The sequence below is a fragment of the Pongo abelii genome, chromosome 4, assembly GCF_028885655.2.
Source record: "Pongo abelii isolate AG06213 chromosome 4, NHGRI_mPonAbe1-v2.0_pri, whole genome shotgun sequence".
Lineage (NCBI taxonomy): Eukaryota > Metazoa > Chordata > Mammalia > Primates > Hominidae > Pongo > Pongo abelii.
In genome coordinates this window covers 101359041-101379328 of record NC_071989.2, presented here as the reverse complement: position 1 = coordinate 101379328, position 20288 = coordinate 101359041, and the positions used below count along the sequence as shown (strand labels likewise).

The 20288-nt window shown below is 40.4% G+C and overlaps 1 protein-coding gene across 20 annotated transcripts in view; it reads left to right on the top strand.

Moving 5' to 3' along the window:
• Positions 1 to 20074, top strand: part of ARB2A (ARB2 cotranscriptional regulator A) — a 540355-nt gene extending 520281 nt beyond the window's left edge. For all 20 annotated transcript variants that reach the window (XM_063724455.1, XM_054556475.2, XM_002815737.5 and 17 more), the window contains one exon: positions 17009 to 20074. In XM_063724455.1, coding sequence (XP_063580525.1) covers positions 17009 to 17151 — 143 coding nt within the window. In that variant the 3' untranslated portion in view covers positions 17152 to 20074. The remainder of the gene's footprint in view (positions 1 to 17008) is intronic.
• The last annotated feature ends 214 nt before the right edge of the window (positions 20075 to 20288 follow it).

The window sequence follows — 20288 nt, the reverse complement described above, 5'->3', positions numbered from 1 at the left end:
AATTCTGAGAAAACTCTCTCTCCACACAATATATCTTTTATAATAGAATTCACAATTGAGAAAGGAGGAGGGCCACAGATTTGGATATTTGAGCTAGTAAATTCAGGTTTGTTTTGTTTTGCTTTGCTTTGAAATAAGGAGAGCATTTTGCAATTCATTCTGTCTCATTCTTCCCTGCGCTGGCTTCTCTCTCTCCCCCCTCCCCTCTCCCCCTCTCCCTATCCCCCTCCCCCCTCTCTGTCTTGTCTCTCAAACTGGCAGCCATAGGTACCCAGCTAAGCAGAGAGGGGAAGCTGGGAGGAAAAGCCTGACAAGATATCTGTAAAGTTCTACCAGCCCTTTTCTTTTTTTTTTTTCTTTTATTATTATTATTATTATTATTATACTTTAGGTTTTATGGTACATGTGCACAATGTGCAGGTAAGTTACATATGTATACATGTGCCATGCTGGTGCGCTGCACCCACCAACTCGTCATCTAGCATTAGGTATATCTCCCAATGCTATCCCTACCCCCTCCCCCCACCCCACAACAGTCCCCGAAGTGTGATGTTCCCCTTCCTGTGTCCATGTGTTCCCATTGTTCAATTCCCACCTATGAGTGAGAATATGCGGTGTTTGGTTTTTTGTTCTTGCGATAGTTTACTGAGAATGATGATTTCCAATTTCATCCATGTCCCCACAAAGGACATGAACTCATCATTTTTTATGGCTGCATAGTATTCCATGGTGTATATGTGCCACATTTTCTTAATCCAGTCTATCATTGTTGGACATTTGGGTTGGTTCCAAGTCTTTGCTATTGTGAATAATGCGGCAATAAACATACGTGTGCATGTGTCTTTATAGCAGCATGATTTATAGTCCTTTGGGTATATACCCAGTAATGGGATGGCTGGGTTGAATGGAATTTCCAGTTCTAGATCCCTGAGGAATCGCCACACTGACTTCCACAAGGGTTGAACTAGTTTACAATTCCACCAACAGTGTAAAAGTGTTCCTATTTCTCCACATCCTCTCCAGCACCTGTTGTTTCCTGACTTTTTAATGATTGCCATTATAACTGGTGTGAGATGGTATCTCATTGTGGTTTTGATTTGCATTTCTCTGATGGCCAGTGATGGTGAGCATTTTTTCATGTGTTTTTTGGCTGCATCAATGTCTTCTTTTGAGAAGTGTCTGTTCATGTCCTTCGCCCACTTTTTGATGGGGTTGTTTGTTTTTTTCTTGTAAATATGTTGGAGTTCATTGTAGATTCTGGATATTAGCCCTTTGTCAGATGAGTGGGTTGCGAAAATTTTCTCCCATTTTGTAGGTTGCCTGTTCACTCTGATGGTAGTTTCTTTTGCTGTGCAGAAGCTCTTGAGTTTAATTAGATCCCATTTGTCAATTTTGGCTTTTGTTGCCATTGCTTTTGGTGTTTTAGACATGAAGTCCTTGCCCATGCCTATGTCCTGAATGGTAATGCCTAGGTTTTCTTCTAGGGTTTTTATGGTTTTCGGTCTAACGTTTAAGTCTTTAATCCATCTTGAATTGATTTTTGTATAAGGTGTAAGGAAGGGATCCAGTTTCAGCTTTCTACATATGGCTAGCCAGTTTTCCCAGCACCATTTATTAAATAGGGAATCCTTTCCCCATTTCTTGTTTTTGTCAGGTTTGTCAAAGATCAGACACTTGTAGATATGTCGCATTATTTCTGACGGCTCTGTTCTGTTCCATTGATCTATATCTCTGTTTTGGTACCAGTACCATGCTGTTTTGGTTACTGTAGCCTTGTAGTATAGTTTGAAGTCAGGTAGCATGATGCCTCCAGCTTTGTTCTTTTGGCTTAGGATTGACTTGGCGATGCGGGCTCTTTTTTGGTTCCATATGAACTTTAAAGTAGTTTTTTCCAATTCTGTGAAGAAAGTCATTGGTAGCTTGATGGGGATGGCATTGAATCTGTAAATTACCTTGGGAAGGATGGCCATTTTCATGATATTGATTCTTCCTACCCATGAGCATGGAATGTTCTTCCATTTGTTTGTATCCTCTTTCATTTCCTTGAGCAGTGGTTTGTAGTTCTCCTTGAAGAGGTCTTTCACATCCCTTGTAAGTTGGATTCCTAGGTATTTTATTCTCTTTGAAGCAATTGTGAATGGGAGTTCACTCATGATTTGGCTCTCTGTCTGTCTGTTATTGATGTATAAGAATGCTTGTGATTTTTGCACATTGATTTTGTATCCTGAGACTTTGCTGAAGTTGCTTATCAGCTTAAGGAGATTTGGGGCTGAGACAATGGGGTTTTCTAGATATACTATCATGTCATCTGCAAACAGGGACAATTTGACTTCCTCTTTTCCTAATTGAATACCCTTGATTTCCTTCTCCTGCCTAATTGCCCTGGCCAGAACTTCCAACACTATGTTGAATAGAAGTGGTGAGAGAGGGCATCCCTGTCTTGTGCCAGTTTTCAAAGGGAATGCTTCCAGTTTTTGCCCATTCAGTATGATATTGGCTGTGGGTTTGTCATAAATAGCTCTTATTATTTTGAGATACGTCCCATCAATTCCTAATTTATTGAGAGTTTTTAGCATGAAGGGTTGTTGAATTTTGTCAAAGGCCTTTTCTGCATCTATTGAGATAATCATGTGGTTTTTGTCTTTGGTTCTGTTTATATGCTGGATTACATTTATTGATTTGCGTATATTGAACCAGCCTTGCATCCCAGGGATGAAGCCCACTTGATCATGGTGGATAAGCTTTTTGATGTGCTGCTGGATTCTGTTTGCTAGTATTTTATTGAGGATTTTTGCATCAATGTTCATCAAGGATATTGGTCTAAAATTCTCTTTTTTTGTTGTGTCTCTGCCAGGCTTTGGTATCAGGATGATGCTGGCCTCATAAAATGAGTTAGGGAGGATTCCCTCTTTTTCTATTGATTGGAATAGTTTCAGAAGGAATGGTACCAGCTCATCCTTGTACCTCTGGTAGAATTCGGCTGTGAACCCATCTGGTCCTGGACTTTTTTTGGTTGGTAAGCTATTGATTATTGCCACAATTTCAGCTCCTGTTATTGGTCTATTCAGAGATTCAACTTCTTCCTGGTTTAGTCTTGGGAGGGTGTATGTGTTGAGGAATTTATCCATTTCTTCTAGATTTTCTAGTTTATTTGCATAGAGGTGTTTGTAATATTCTCTGATGGTAGTTTGTATTTCTGTGGGATCGGTGGTGATATCCCCTTTATCATTTTTTATTGCATCTATTTGATTCTTCTCTCTTTTTTTCTTTATTAATCTTGCTAGCGGTCTATCAATTTTGTTGATCCTTTCAAAAAACCAGCTCCTGGATTCATTGATTTTTTGAAGGGTTTTTTGTGTCTCTATTTCCTTCAGTTCTGCTCTGATTTTAGTTATTTCTTGCCTTCTGCTAGCTTTTGAATGTGTTTGCTCTTGCTTTTCTAGTTCTTTTAATTGTGATGTTAGGGTGTCAATTTTGGATCTTTCCTGCTTTCTCTTGTGGGCATTTAGTGCTATAAATTTCCCTCTACACACTGCTTTGAATGCATCCCAGAGATTCTGGTATGTTGTGTCTTGGTTCTCGTTGGTTTCAAAGAACATCTTTATTTCTGCCTTCATTTTGTTATGTACCCAGTAGTCATTCAGGAGCAGGTTGTTCAGTTTCCACGTAGTTGAGCGGTTTTGAGTGAGATTCTTAATCCTGAGTTCTAGCTTGATTGCAGTGTGATCTGAGAGACAGTTTGTTACAATTTCTGTTCTTTTACATTTATTGAGGAGAGCTTTACTTCCAAGTATATGGTCAATTTTGGAATAGGTGTGGTGTGGTGCTGAAAAAAATGTATATTCTGTTGATTTGGGGTGGAGAGTTCTGTAGATGTCTATTGGGTCTGCTTGGTGCAGAGCTGAGTTCAATTCCTGGGTATCCTTGTTGACTTTCTGTCTCGTTGATCTGTCTAATGTTGACAGTGGGGTGTTAAAGTCTCCCATTATTAATGTGTGGGAGTCTAAGTCTCTTTGTAGGTCACTCAGGACTTGCTTTATGAATCTGGGTGCTCCTGTATTGGGTGCATATATATTTAGGATAGTTAGCTCTTCTTGTTGAATTAATCCCTTTACCATTATGTAATGGCCTTCTTTGTCTCTTTTGATCTTTGTTGGTTTAAAGTCTGTTTTATCAGAGAGTAGGATTGCAACCCCTGCCTTTTTTTGTTTTCCATTTGCTTGGTAGATCTTCCTGCATCCTTTTATTTTGAGCCTATGTGTGTCTCTGCACGTGAGATGGGTTTCCTGAATACAGCACACTGATGGGTCTTGAGTCTTTATCCAATTTGCCAGTCTGTGTCTTTTAATTAGAGCATTTAGTCCATTTACATTTAAAGTTAATATTGTTATGTGTGAATTTGATCCTGTCATTATGATGTTAGCTGGATATTTTGCTCGTTAGTTGATGCAGTCTCTTCCTAGTCTTGATGGTCTTTACATTTCGGTATGATTTTGCAGTGGCTGGTACCGGTTGTGCCTTTCCATGTTTAGCGCTTCCTTCAGGAGCTCTTTTAGGGCAGGCCTGGTGGTGACAAAATCTCTCAGCATTTGCTTGTCTGTAAAGTATTTTATTTCTCCTTCACTTATGAAGCTTAGTTTGGCAGGATATGAAATTCTGGGTTGAAAATTCTTTTCTTTAAGAATGTTGAATATTGGCCCCCACTCTCTTCTGGCTTGTAGGGTTTCTGCCGAGAGATCCGCTGTTAGTCTGATGGGCTTCCCTTTGATGTTAACCCGACCTTTCTCTCTGGCTGCCCTTAACATTTTTTCCTTCATTTCAACTTTGGTGAATCTGACAATTATGTGTCTTGGAGTTGCTCTTCTCGAGGAGTATCTTTGTGGCGTTCTCTGTATTTCCTGAATCTGAATGTTGGCCTGCCTTGCTAGATTGGGGAAGTTCTCCTGGATAATATCCTGCAGAGTGTTTTCCAACTTGTTTCCATTCTCCCCATCACTTTCAGGTACACCAATCAGACGTAGATTTGGTCTTTTCACATAGTCCCACATTTCTTGGAGGCTTTGCTCGTTTCTTTTTATTCTTTTTTCTCTAAACTTCTCTTCTCGCTTCATTTCATTCATCTTCCAGGGCTGATACCCTTTCTTCCATTTGATCGCATCGGCTCCTGAGGCTTCTGCATTCTTCACGTTGTTCTCGAGCTTTGGTTTTCAGCTCCATCAGCTCCTTTAAGCACTTCTCTGCATTGGTTATTCTAGTTATACATTCTTCTAAATTTTTTTCAAAGTTTTCAACTTCTTTGCCTTTGGTTTGAATATCCTCCCGTAGCTCGGAGTAATTTGATCGTCTGAAGCCTTCTTCTCTCAGCTCGTCAAAGTCATTCTCCGTCCAGCTTTGTTCCGTTGCTGGTGAGGAACTGCGTTCCTTTGGAGGAGGAGAGGTACTCTGGTTTTTAGAGTTTACAGTTTTTCTGCTCTGTTTTTTCCCCATCTTTGTGGTTTTATCTACTTTTGGTCTTTGATGATGGTGATGTACAGATGGGTTTTTGGTGTGGATGTCCTTTCTGTTAGTTTTCCTTCTAACAGACAGCACCGTCAGCTGCAGGTCTGTTGGAGTACCTGGCCGGCCGTGTCAGGTGTCAGTCTGCCCCTGCTGGGGGATGCCTCCCAGTTAGGCTGCTCGGGGGTCAGGGGTCAGGGACCCACTTGAGGAGGCAGTCAGCCCGTTCTCAGATCTCCAGCTGCGTGCTGGGAGAACCACTGCTGTCCTCACAGCTGTCAGACAGGGACATTTAAGTCTGCAGAGGTTACTGCTGTCTTTTTGTTTGTCTGTGCCCTGCCCCCAGAGGTGGAGCCTAAAAAGGCAGGCAGGCCTCCTTGAGCTGTGGTGGGCTCCACCCAGTTCGAGCTTCTAGGCTGCTTTGTTTACCTAAGCGAGCCTGGGCAATGGCGGGCGCCCCTCCCCCAGCCTCGCTGCCGCCTTGCTGTTTGATCTCAGACTGCTGTGCTAGCAATCAGTGAGACTCCGTGGGCGTAGGACCCTCTGAGCCAGGTGCGGGCTATACTCTCCTGGGGCACCGTTTCCTAAGCCCGTCGGAAAAGCACAGTATTCGGGTGGGAGTGGCCCGATTTTCCAGGTGCCGTCTGTCACCCCTGGAAGGGGAACTCCCTGACCCCTTGCGCTTCCCAAGTGAGGCAATGCTTCGCCCCTGCTTCGGCTGGCGCACGGTGCGCTCACCCACTGACCTGCGCCCACTGTCTGGCACTCCCTAGTGAGATGAACAGGGTACCTCAGATGGAAATGCAGAAATCACCCGTCTTCTGCGTCGCTCGCGCTGGGAGCTGTAGACCGGAGCTGTTCCTATTCGGCCATCTTGGCTCCTCCTCCCTACCAGCCCTTTTCAACAGTGTTATTTTACAATGAAGGAACCTGGGGCCCAGTAAAGCTCTTTGCTAAGTGTGTTGGGACTATTAGAATCAGAAACTTGTTCTTAGGGAAGTAACTACTTTGTGATTCTTTGCTTGTGATTCCCTTGTTTACTTCTATGCTAACTTACAATCCTTTAGTAAAGTTACTTTTGAAAATGACAAAGGGAAACTGGAAAGGGAGGCTTTTGCCCAGGCTTGAGCTAAAATTTTAATGGGAAACAGTGTAACCCTGGAGGCAAGACCTTGTGGCAACAGTGAGAGTAGTATGTGGGATAAGACAAGAGTTAAAACCAAATAAAACATTTCTATAACAGCTGTCTAGATTTTATAGGCAATCGAAGTAAAAAAATGCATCCATTTTTTATTGTCTAGGAGAAGGTTGATTAGAGAAGTCAGCCAAGGTTGAAAGTCAGTGACCCACAGCAAGGCAGGCTTTCTACTGCACCTCAGGGATAAATTTACGGCTTGGCGTGGTGGCTCATGCCTGTAATCCCAGCACTTTGGGAGGTTGAGGTGGGTGGATCACCTGTCTCTACTAAAAATACAAAAATTAGCCAAGCATGGTGGTGCACGCCTGTAGTCCCAACTGCTTGGGAGGCTGAGGCAGGAGGATTGCTTGGACCTTGGAGGTCAAGGCTGCAGTGAGCTACGATCACACCGTTGCACTCCAGCCTGGGTGACACAGCAAGACCCTGTCTTAAAGGAAAAATAAAGGAAAAAGTTTACTTCCCAAAGTTATTTCCCTGGGCTCAAATGATTCTCTCACCTCATCCTCCAAGTAGTTGGGACTACAGGCCTGGGCTCAAATGATTCTCTCACCTCATCCTCCAAGTAGTTGGGACTACAGGTGCATGCCACTGCACCTGCCTAATTTTTTTGTATTTTTGGTAGAGAGGGCATTTTGCGATGTTGCCCAGCCTGGCCTCCAACTCCTGAGTTCAGGAGATTCGCCCCACCTCAGCCTCTCAAAGTGCTGAGGTAACAGGCCCCGCACCGGGCTTCCCTGAGTCTTAAACTGCCCCAAGTTCCACTGCGCCCCCACTATGCCCTCTTGTACCACCCCCACGCTTCGCCAGATGAGAATTACTTGGCAGAAAAGGAGCTAGAGGAAAGGATAGGTTGTGCCAGAAGCCGCAAATGACCCAGTCTCCGCTGCTGATCTTGTGTCTTTCTTTTAGCCTATTATCTCTGGTCAAACTTGACTTCTTGCCTTTACAGTCTCAATACAATCTCAACTTTAAAGGGCTTGCAACTGTGTTAGCAATGGAAAGAGACTTGCTTGTATCTTATGCAGGTAATTCAACAAGGCATTGTAACATGTTTTCTGAGCTGCACTTGGCATTTTCCTTACACAATCTCCGTGCACACCCCACCACGCCCCATTCACTTTCAGTGTGGCCAGCTCATACTTGTCCCTTCTAACTGGGAGGATTTCCAATAGAAGCCCTTCTTTGTGCAAATATTAGTAACTGTGTATTTCATTTTTTCAAAAAGGATATTGTTCTTAGAAGCTCTAGAATTCATTTTTAAATGAATTTTAGTAGTTATATTTTATTTCTTTTTAGAAGGCACATTATTTTTCAGTGTTCTGATATTTCTCTGATTCTTTATAGCTTTCTAAAAATAACTGCTGGTAAGCTCGTAAGTTCATTAGTTAATCCCAATGGGACTCAATAATGCATATTACAGATCTCCTGATTGTTATATATTAGATTTTCTCAAGAATTCCCTTACCTGTTATTATCAACATAGCTATATTGACAGGGTCTTCATTACTTCCTAATTGCCCATACTTCTTTTTCTTGTTAAAGATCAATTTTTAAAATCAAGCTTTGTCATTTTGAAAATATCATAGACATATCATCCTGTTAATATTAATGTGTTTCATATCTTTCCAGTTTCCTGCCTCCTTTATCATAGTAATTTACAAAGTTTATTCATTACCTTTTTCTTTAAAAATGTATTCTTTTGTTGGGGGGCAGGGTGAGAGGGTAGGGGCACATGTTTGGGTTTTTTCTCCCTGGAACAAAGATATAAAAAATGATCTTTCATATTCAAAGGTGAACAATTGATATTCCCTATTCTAAGCCAGACCCTGGGATGTAAATTATGTGTAGATTGTTAAAATTACAGGCATACCTTGTTTTATTGAGCTTCACATATCACACTTTGCAGATATTGCATTTTTTACAAATTGAAGATTTGCAGCAACCCTGTGTCAAGCAAGCCTGTTACCGCCCTTTCAAAAAAAAAAATCAGTATGTGCTTACTTTGTGTCTCTATGTCACATTTTTTTCAATTCTTGCACTATTTCAGACCTTTTCTTTATTTTTATATCTGTTATGATTATGTGATCTTTGATGTTAATATTATAACTATTCTGGGGCACTAAGAATCATGCCCATAGAAGATGGCAAAGTTAATTGATAATTGTAGTGTATACTCTGACTACTCCTTGGACTTGCCATTCCGCCGTCTCTTACCCTCTCCTCAGGCCTCCCTATTCCATGAGACACAATATTGAAATTAGGCCAATTAATAACCGTACAATGGCCTCTAAGTGTTCAAGTGAAAGGAAGAGTCTCACATCTCTCACTTTCCATCTAAAGATCAAAATGATTAAGCTTAGTGAGGAAGGGGTGTCAAAAGCCAAGACAGGCTGAAAGCTAGGCCTCTTGCAAAACAGTTGGCCAAGTTGTGAATACAATGAAAGTTTTTGAAGGAAATTAAAAGTGCTATTCCAGTGAACACATGAATGATAAGAAAGCAAAACAATCTTATTGCTGATCTGCAGAAAGTTTGAGTAGTCTGGATAGAAGATCAAGCAAGGCATAACATTCCGTTAGGCCAAACTTAATCCAGAGCAAGACCCTAACTTTCTTCAATTCTATGAAGGCTGAGAGAGATGAAGAAGCTGCAGAAGAAAAGTTGGAAGCTAGAAGAGGTTGGTTCATGAGATTTAAGGAAAGAAGCCATCTCCAGAACATAAAAGCGCAAGGTGAAGCAGCAAGTACTGCTGCATAAGCTATAGCAAGTTATCCAGAAGATCTAGCTAAGACTGTTGATGAAGGTGGCTACATTAAACAACAGATTTTCAATGTAGATGAAACAGTCATCTATTGGAAGAAGATGCCATCTAGGACTTTCACAGCTAGAGAGGATAAGTCAATGCCTGGCTTCAAAGCTTCAAAGGACAGGGTAACTCTCTTGTTAGGGGCTAATAAAGCTGATGACTTTAAGTTGAAGCCAATATTCATTTACCACTTTAAAAATCCTAGGGCCTTAAAAATTATGCTACATCGGCTGGGCACTGTGGCTCACGCCTGTAATCCCAGCACTTTGGGAGGCCGAGGTGGGAGGATCATGAAGTCAAGAGATCGAGACCATCTTGGTCAACGTGGTGAAACCCTGTCTCTACTAAAAATACAAAAATTAGCTGGGCGCGGTGGCACGTGCCTGTGGTCCCAGCTGCCCAGGAGGCTGAGGCAGGAGAATCACTTGAACCCAGGAGGCGGAGGTTGCAGTGAGCCAAGATCACACCATTGCACTCCAGCCTGGGTGACAGAGCAAGACTCCATCTCAAAAAAAAAAAAAAAAAAAAAAAGCTACATCTACTGTGCCTGCACTCTATGAGTGGAACAACAGAGTCTGGATGACAGCACATTTGTTTACAGCATAGGTTAGTGAATATTGTAAGCCCACTGTTGAGACCTACTGCTCAGAAAAAAAAAGAATCCTTTCAAAATATTATCACTCCTTGACAGTACACTTGGTTACCCAAGAGTTCTGATGGAGACGTACAAGAAAATTCATGTTGTTTTCATTCCTGCTAACACAACATTCATTCTGCAGCCCATGGACCAAGGAGTAGTTTCAACTTTCAAGTCTCATTATTTAAGAAATACATTTTGTGGCCGGGCATGGTGGCTCATGCCTGTAATCCCACCACTTTGGGAAGCCAAGGCGGGCAGATCACGAGGTCAGGAGTTCAAGACCAGCCTGACCAACATGGTGAAACCCTGTCTCTAAAAACACAAAAATTAGCTGGGCATGGTGGTGTGCACCTGTAATCCCAGCTACTCAGGAAGCTGAGGCAGGAGAATGGCTTGAACCTGGGAGGTGGAGGTTGCAGTGAGCCGAGATCGTGCCACTGCACTCCAGCAGTAGGTGACAGAGCAAGAGTCCATCTCAAAAAAAAAAAGACATTTTGTAAAGCTGTAGCTGCCAGAGATAGTGATTCCTCTGATGGATCTGGGTACAGTCAATTGAGAGCCTTCTGGAAAAGATTCACCATTCTAGCTTCTATTAAGAACATTTGTGATTCATGGGAGGAGGTCAGAATATCAATAAGAACAAGAGTTTGGAAGAAATTGATTCCAGCACTCATGGATGAACGTCTTTGAGGGATTCAAGATTCAGTAAAGGAAGTAAACTGCAGATGTGGTAGAAATAGCAAAAGAACCAGAATTAGAAGTGGAGCCTGAAGATGTGGCTGAATTGCTGCAATCTCATGATCAAACATTAGGAGATGAGGAGTTATTTCTTATGGATGAGCAAAGAATGTGGTTTCTTGAGATGGAATGTACTCCTGGTGAAGGTGCTGTAAACATTGTTGAAATGACAACAAAGAATTTTGAATATTGCATAAACTTAGTTGATAAAACAGTGGGAAGGTTTGAAAGGATTGACTAATTTTGAAAGAAGTTCTACTGTGGGTAAAATGCTGTCAAACAACATTACATGCTACAGATAAATCTTTCAGGAAAGGACGGGTCAATCAATGCAGCAAACTACATCATTGTCTTATTTTAAGAAATTACCACAACCACCTTGATCTTTAGCAATCATCACTCTGATCAGTCAGCAGCCATCAACATGGAGGCAAGACCCTCCACCAGCAAAATAGTTGCAACTTGCTAAAAACTCAGATGATTATTAGCATTTTTAGCAATAAAGCATGTTTTAATTAAGGTACTTACAATGTCTTTTTAGACATAATGCTTTTGCACACTTAGACTGCAGCATAGTGTAAACATAACTATTATATCCACTGTGAAACAAAAAAAATGTGTGATTCACCTAATTACACTGTTCACTTCATTGGGGTGGTCTGTAACCAAACCCACAATATCTTCAAGGTATGCCTGTATTCCATGACCTTTTGGTCTAGGACCATGTAAGATAAAGTGACTAACAATAATTATAAGAGTGAATGGCAGATGAAGAAATTCTTTTAAATTATCTTTTTGGTGATAAGTTACTCTACATTCAGATTGTTCTTCAGTCTTTTTACTGTTTACCAGTAAACTTTATCTCTGGAAAATCTGATTAGTATATGTGTGTGCATGTGTGTATGTGATATCATTTGAAGAATGATTATTTGCTTTACCAGAAAATTATTCACTTTATTAAGGGATTCATTGAAAAGGTAAATAACCCATGTCTTCATTTAAAAATAGATTTCATTAACAGAAATTATATTCCCATATAACTTTAAGACATCTACTGCATAAAATGACATACAGCTTCAAAATAATATACATCTGCCAAAGTAAACATCAGGATTTTGGCTGCTAACTCAGTAGCATACTTTGATTACATTTTGCCCCAGCCCCCACAAAAATACTTCTAAACACTAAGATCAAGTAAAGAGGAATGTGGGCAGGGTTGATGTATAAGAAACACTTGAATCAGTCATTCACAGGCAGAAGTAAGGGGAATAGATAAGACAGAAGATGCAGTAATGTTTTCATCTCTCTTATCCTATTCTTTGCTATTCCACTCTCAGTGCTGTTTTTAACCATTTTTTCTAAATGCTATTACATGAATATAGCCTCCCTCTTTGTCAGTTCTATTACAAGGCACTTTTTATTAGATATGTAGTCTTTTGGGAAAACAAATGACACATTTTAGCAATTTGATCTTTCTCATATGATTTATAGTCTCATTCTTGATTCTTAAAGTTTCTAATCTTTTTCACCACTTTTGCTATTTTCACTCCTTTAAAATTTGCTACAGTTCATTGTTTAAAACAAGTGATAAGTCAAGGATATTCAGGGTAGTATTTTCATTGGATGATCCCCTGCCTTTTAGTCACTTCACAATGGATAACATCATTGACAAATGGCATTTGTGGAAGAAACATAAGAAAAATGAAAAATAGGTATTTTCTGCTCTGTACAAAGATAAAAGAGATAGCTAGAGTAGGGTTCAGATTATTGGAAGAATTAATCTCTAATATAGTAAGAAAGAATTAACTATTCATTTTTATTTAAGCTGACCTTTGATTACCTACTATTATAACAAATATTATGCCGTGCTTTTACTGTCCTGAAATAAATTCTACAGATAACATAATCTACCTACTTAGGAGATTGTTAAATCTTTGTATTGCTCTAGTTAACATGTAGAAGGAATAAAAGTAATTCATAATAAAATAATATGGATTTCAATATTTAAAGTGCTCAGGCAAACCTACATGAGAAGACATAATAAAGTAGTCAGGTACTTGGTCCTATGCATGGAATCATCATGACTTTGACAGCTACAGATGCGGGCTGATACAGGTATGCTTATTGGCAACTCAAGTACCATTGGCATGGTGCCATCAGTTATGATATTTTTTTCATAGAGTAAACCACTCTTGGTAAGACTCTGAAAAACATAAAATGCACAACGCTTTCGATTTACATGGTAGTGGTATTCCTGGAAAATTCAGTATATATTAAAATCATGCAAATAGTATTTTAAGATTATCTGTAAAACATATTTAAATTCTAATCCATATAACTATAAACAGGTTTTCAACTACATGAATAGCTGCTGAACATTTGAAAATCATGTGGGATGCAGAACAATTCTGTACTGCCTTGCAAATTCCAGGATATCCACTATCCCTGACCTTCTCCCAATAAATGCCAATAACACCTTCCAATCATCTTGACCACTGAAAATATCCCTGCAAATTTCCAAAATGCCTCCAGAGGCCATTATCATCTCCATTAAGAACCACTGATTGAAACTGAGCAAAGGTATTTTTTTGTAATGAAGTGCTGTGATCCTTTACATTTTACTTTTATACTGAATTGATGTTATAGACTAGGAAACTGAATTCACTCCAAAGGTGATTTATCCAGTTAGACCAAGCCTGCCACTCCTAAATGATACCAAAATCATTCCTTGAGAACTTGGCAGATATTTAATGTGGAAAAACCTTTTACTCCTTATATTTTGTGAACCTCTCTAAATTAGGAAAATTATGGGTTTGAAAAGTGGAGACTTTTGATAAGGGTAAAGTGGTGGTAGTGGAAAGACTAGACCTTGACCATAAAACCATGTTTTTCTCCTTCAAATAACAAGGTTAGTGCTAAATAAACTAGTTTCCCTGTGATTTCTACATCATTGCATTTTATTAATAAATGGCTGCTTTTTTGATTGACCTAAACTTCTACCTTTTATATCCTTTTATGAACAAATAATGTAATGGTCTAGTGTTTCTGTACTGATGGAATAAAAAGCACCCCACTTAATGTCCCCTAAAGTGATGTATTTTTTAAGTACTAGAAACCTGCTCTCAAAAGTTTCCATTCACTGAACATTGTCATGGATAGAGTTTCATATTCATCTGTAAATATTTTCACTGAACTTTGGACCTAAATTTTTGAAAATGGTCTCCAAACATATTCTTGAAATGTATATATGCAGTCCCAGATAGACATGTAATTATTCAACCTCCAAATGGTATTTTAAAAATCATTAAAAATCTACTTCCAAAAATTTAGAAAAGACATTTTTATATTACATATTCATGTTATCATTCCTTAGTTTAGGGAGAATTATCTCCCTTCCACCCCATTCTCTGTAATTCAGTTGCTAACCTACCTTATTACCTTTACTCCTAGCAATTTCCCTTCCTCTGTCAGAAGCACACATTCTCATTATTTATACTCTTAAATTACAAGAGTAAATGTTGAGAGCCAGTGCAAGTATTCAGTTATCTCAGGGACTCTGGTTTTTCAGTCCAGGACTAATCAAGCAGAGAGTCATCAAAAGCTAAAACTAAAAAGCTTTTGTAGTGATTTTATCACCAGGGAAATCTGTTCATCCTTCAGAAGGATTGTTACCAGTAAAGAAGAAATAAAGGAGTTAAAATTGCTTCAGACCGTTGACTCCTTAGGTCTCTCTAGATTCATAGATTGAATTGGTTTCAGGGGGTGGGAGGAATTATGAGGGGAATTCCCTGAGAAAGCTTACAAATTGATCATAGCCTTAGTAACACTAGTAGGTGTAAGTGTGATCACTATGGAGGAAATGCCAAATGTGGCTGGAAGCTTGGGAAATGGTTAGGAAAAGAGACAATTAACACCTTTTTTTTTTTTTTTTTTTGGCTTATTGTATTTGGGGGTGGGTGTTGCCATGTAGTATGCATCTGAGAATGGTCTTTCAAAATGAATTACAATTGATTTTAAAATGTCTTACCATTATAAGTGCAACTGTTTAGTTATTACTGAAGTGAAACTAGGGTTGCAAACACTATAGAATAGAGACACACATTTGATAACCCTATCCAGAAACTGGTCCTCCTAGATCTACTCACAAATATCATTTAAACAGGTATGTCTGAGCATATGTAGAACTGCTCACTTAGGTTTGGAAAATATAAATGCCTCCAAATTCAAAAGAATCCTTTAAGATTGTCATTTGAATAAATCAGTAAAAATATAATAATATCTAGATGTTACGTATTATAACACCTATTGATGCAAGCAGGCATATATATATAATTTTCCCCCAAGAATTCTATGAAGAATTGTCAAAATCCACCTAGCACTTTAGGATTTAACAAGATAAACCCACACTCATCCCTCCTTCCTACTGAGTAACAATGAATTTTGCCCAAAATGAGTAAGCAAATAAAATGACCTCATTTTTAGTCTGAATACACTAGCGTTGGGGGATATGACTTTAATACTGGGTCTTAGTTTCAAATTCAGGTTCATGAGGCCAATCTGCAGAGGAAAGGAGGATAGAGAGAATCCTTGGGAGGGCACCGATAAAGAGAGAGGGGTTCTCTAGTAGGGCCAGCTCCCACAGCTAAGTCAGGCACAGACTGTAGCTTTCTGCTCTCTGGCCGACAGCAGCCATAGCATCCTTATTGTTGTAACTCCTAGATTGTGATACTGTCACAAAACTGTTGCTAGGCAACAAATGTGGTTACCAGGTCTCAGCGAATAGCTGAAGGGGAAAGCAAAGTGTTGCACCATTGTAGAGTAACCATAGCAATGACCTACTATTACAGACTAAAGAATTATCATTAACAATGTTAAAGTATCAGACTGAGGCCCTGAATCCGGAGACTTCCAAGCGGTATCTCTCTGCATAATTGAGTGATCTAGGAAGAGATTTCAACTGTTTAAAAGCTATTCACTCATTATTTCTGTGGAAGTCTTTGTAATTATTTTAATTTTTAATTTTAAAAAGTGCTCATTTATAAAGCCACTGGTAAAATGCTACATAAGCCATCACAGGGAGTCAAAAATAGATAAATGTATTTCCTCATCTGTTCTTATGCCTGCATCCATGTTATCCGCTGCCTGTGTTAAACTGAAGGTCGATTTGATTTGAAAACATGCTGTACATTAGTATTACATCGAAACCACACAGAGAAGCTGTAGTAAAATAAAATAACCCCATAAATTGACAACTAACCTGCATTTTCTAAGTTGAATTCCTCCTGACAAAATGGGAGGCCTAGATGCTCTTTTAGTAGTCACTGCTTTGAAACCTTTTTTTTTAGCTGTTCTAAATTTGCCCCTTAAAATCTGTAAAAATGTCGCCCGCCAGGACACTTCAAGGCATAATCCCTTTTGAATGTGGTCCTTCATTAAACGTCCCGTATGATTTGGTCCCAGTGACCTAGCTGAGGTAATCGTGTCTAACAGCACAGCTTCCGGGAGAGGCAAGAAAAATCCTTCCCCCTTCCCCTCCACACCACCCCCTTGGGAAGCAAGGAAACAGGCGCTGTGGGGTGAATGGCAGCCGATCTCGCACGCAGGGGAAACCAATCCCCGCGCGCGCCGAGTCTCGGGAGTGGGTGGTTTCCCGGAGGGAGAGGGAGTGGCCCTTCCCGCCCAGCGCTTCCATTGGCCCGGAGAGGCGGAGGCCTCGGGCGGCTAGCCGCGCCTCGGGCGACCCCGGGACAGATCCGGGCCGCGTCCCCGCGTTGGGAGAGGGATGGGGACTCAGGCCAGAGACGCCTAGACTCCGCGGATAGCGAAGTCTGAGATCCTCTGAGCCAGGGGGCAAGTGACCCCGCAGCCCTAGTTGTGCCCTGAGAGTCTGCTGACCCGCGCCCGCGAGGGGGCGGGGGTCCTGGCTAAGGGGCGGGGCGCGGGCGGCTGAGGCGGGGCGCAGGCGGGGCGCAGGCGGGAGGGGCGGGGCGCAGGCGGGAGGGGCGGGGCGCAGGCGGGAGGGGCGGGGCGGGGCGGGGTGGTCGGGAGCCGGGGCTCGGCCTGGCCCTCGCCGCCGTCACCGCGCTCGGCCCCGTGTGGCCACCTGGTAACCGGATGTGTGGTTCTTTGCAGGCACCGACCGTCACGAGCTAACTTCCTGGAAGAGCTTCGCGTCTATTTTCAAATTCTTTACCGAAGCCTCAGAGGCCAAGACCAGCTCCCTGAAGCCGGCTGTGACGCGCCGCTCGCATCGCATCAAGCACGAAGAGCTGTAAGAGGAGCGAGCGCGACGGAGGAGGCTGCCCTGGCGCACGCACCCGCACGCCTCCTCACTGCTTGTGTCGTCGAGCGGACTCCCAGCCCCTCATTAGATTGTTTTCTTCCCAGAGCACAGGGTCGTGATATATACATCTAAATAGCGTTTTGCATTATTTCTAGATGAGTGCAACTGTCAAAGCAATATGGGTTCACTGGTCGTGCTTCCTGCGGGCTGAGCGCTGCCAGTCAGCGCTCAGATTAAGGCTGACAGCGCCCTGCCTGGCGCTGCCGGCGAGGCTCTAATTGCCCCGACGGAGACCGCGCGGGCGCTGCGGGTCGGGCGGCGTCCGCGCGGTCCTAGCGCCCGCCGTAGCGCAGCAGCTGCTGCTTCCCTCTTCTTAATCATGTCCATCTTTTCCCGCTCTCAACTGGAGCAAACTTCTATTCCAGACTTCAGATTTCCATTTTAACTAGGTTTTTCCCTGAGGGCATCTTATTACCCACCTCTTTTTTTTTTTTTTTTTTTTTTAGGAAGTTCCACACACACACCCCAAAGCCGATTTCAAATTCAGAACCTGAATGCCATGATGTACCATGTAGTTTGGGGAGTGCAAATTGTTCTCTCCCTGTTTTCATTTCGGGACCAGAAAAAAAAAACTTTGCATAAAAATCTATAAAGTACTGAATCCGCATTACTGCTGAAAATCCTTTTGCCGGCTGATTGTGAGAGTTTACACAAGTCTCTGATTTCAGAAGAGACTGTTAAAACCAAAACAATGATGGGCAGCTCTTTTAAGTGTAGCTGTGAAAGGTCCCATTTTCAATGGAATTTCCAACTGTTATCACTGGGATTGACTTTACTTTTTAAACGCATAATGTGTACTGAGTGGCATTTTAATTTAGATATAACACACTTAAGTTTTGCTTTTTAAATCTCTCTGTGGAGAAAGATTGTTGTTGTTAATCCTTTCCAGAATGATCTATTCTGAGCTTTCCTGGAGTTAGGCCCTTCTAGGGAGAGAATTTTTTTATTGTCATCAGGAAACTAAACTATGTGCTCTGCAGCCTTTTTCTTCTGAAAGGCTAAGTGGGGCTAAAATTATCCTTTTAGTTTTCTGCTTTAACAAGAAGAGAATGACTCGGTGTGAAAGAATTTCTTCTCTCAGTCTAATGGTATAATTTTTAGCACTCCGCTTCCTCTGTAGGGTTTAGCCCTACAGTTTGAACAATTAAATATTTTAATCCAGCTAAGATGTGGCCAACACTGTGAAGTACAGGAAATGTTAAGGTTTTACTGACTTAGATTAAAATATTAAAATTTCACATTATATTTTAATTACTTGACAAGTTTAATTACCTAGTAAAGATTGTTTCTAATAGAGGAGAACATGAATTTAATAGTTTTCATCCTTTTTTAAAGTGTGTGCAACAATTAATATGCCTGCCTTATTTGAGGACATGATAAAATGTACCCAAAATGACTTCGAACTGTCTAATGCCTCAGAAAAGTAACTTAAAATCAACCACTTCATGCTTAAATGTTTTTATACTATGAACCGATTTCAACAAGTTTTAAAGCTGTTCATATCTCATTGCTGTGTTTGACATACAAGTACATTCATTAGTTCTATAGTCTTAATGATGACAAATTAAAGATTTTTTTTAGTGGTCAGGTATGCATATATTTTGGTGTTACTTAAGCAAAATCAACTATATAGGAGGAAAAATCAAAATGACCTTTTATTCAGCTACTGCATGGCTTAAAATGAGTAAACCCCAACAACATCAAGCACATTTGTCTGTGATATTGACCCCTTTAATCCAATCGTTACTATTTTAGAAGTAGTGGTGAACTGTGTAAAATAATGGTATCTTCAGCAGTGTTCCGGAATCTTACTTAAGGGACAAACATTCCTTCCAATGAGAGATTCAAGAATTGATGTGAATTGAATATATTTTTCAAGGTATTATAAACTGTGTCGTGTTTTCAGTATATGAAAATGTTGACAGGAAACAATTTTATAGCATTTATAAAAAACCAACACTTGTGCAATGCTAAATTTGCGACGCTTCTGCACCTGAATTAGAGCAAAATAAATATGCTCAGTTTATAAACCAAATCACTGCTATTCCTTCTCTCAAATCATCTCTCCTCTTTTTAAACCTTTACTTATAGCTAGAATAAATCACTATTTAATTGCCTCTAATACTTTAAAACTACTGGATGGTTAGGCCTTGTTTAACTATTTATGGAGAGCTATTTGCAAACTTAAGTTGTGTAAATGTAATTTCTACTTGTGAATCTGAGCTGTAGCAGCCCAGAGGGAGCTAGGCAAACTATTCCAGACCACCAACTGATAAGTGATCAGATTCTTTGTAATGTAGGATTTTTTAATCTGTTGATTATGGGTTTGTTGATATAAATGTAATAATGTTCACCTCGATTTTCCTGGAATAACAACCAGCAGTTGGTAGTAGCCCACCTGCATGAGGGCGGCCAGTGTTAACAATATTTTTGCTCTGATCTTCTTCTTCCCCATTTTTGTTTCCTCAAACAGGTTTTTAGGAGAGTGGAGATTTAAAGTCAGGATGTGGGCTTTTTATTTTAATTATATAGTTAATTCTTAGAACAAGTAGAATGGGAAAGGAGTGACTGATAAATCTAAGATTCAAAATAGTCCTATCAAAACTTAAAGGCCAGATTATTGCTTTGGAGCTTTCTGTAGGTACTAGCCATCCAGTCGTTAAATGTTTTCATGGATATTTGAAAAGAAGACCATGTACTTGTAATAACTGTTCTTTTCTCGAGTTTCTGCCTTGTGCTTTGACCTGGATTGCATTATTATTGTTTATGCGAAGTAAAAAACAAGGAAAGCACAAGCTTTTCCTGTATATTATATTTCCATTTCCCTTTTAAAATAAAAACAATTTTCCCAACAACAGCGGTGTCATTATTCTTGCTCAGAAGAATTCTTGCTTATTCACCAATTGCATAGAGATTTTTTAAAGCAAAAACATAAAAGGAAGGATGAGACAGAATCCATCAATATTTTAAACCTTCTGGCTACTTTTTATTTCTGTTAGTATTGCTGTAAAGTAATATCCTAACTTCAGTTGAGTCACTATTTGACTTACACCTTTTACAAAGCTAACA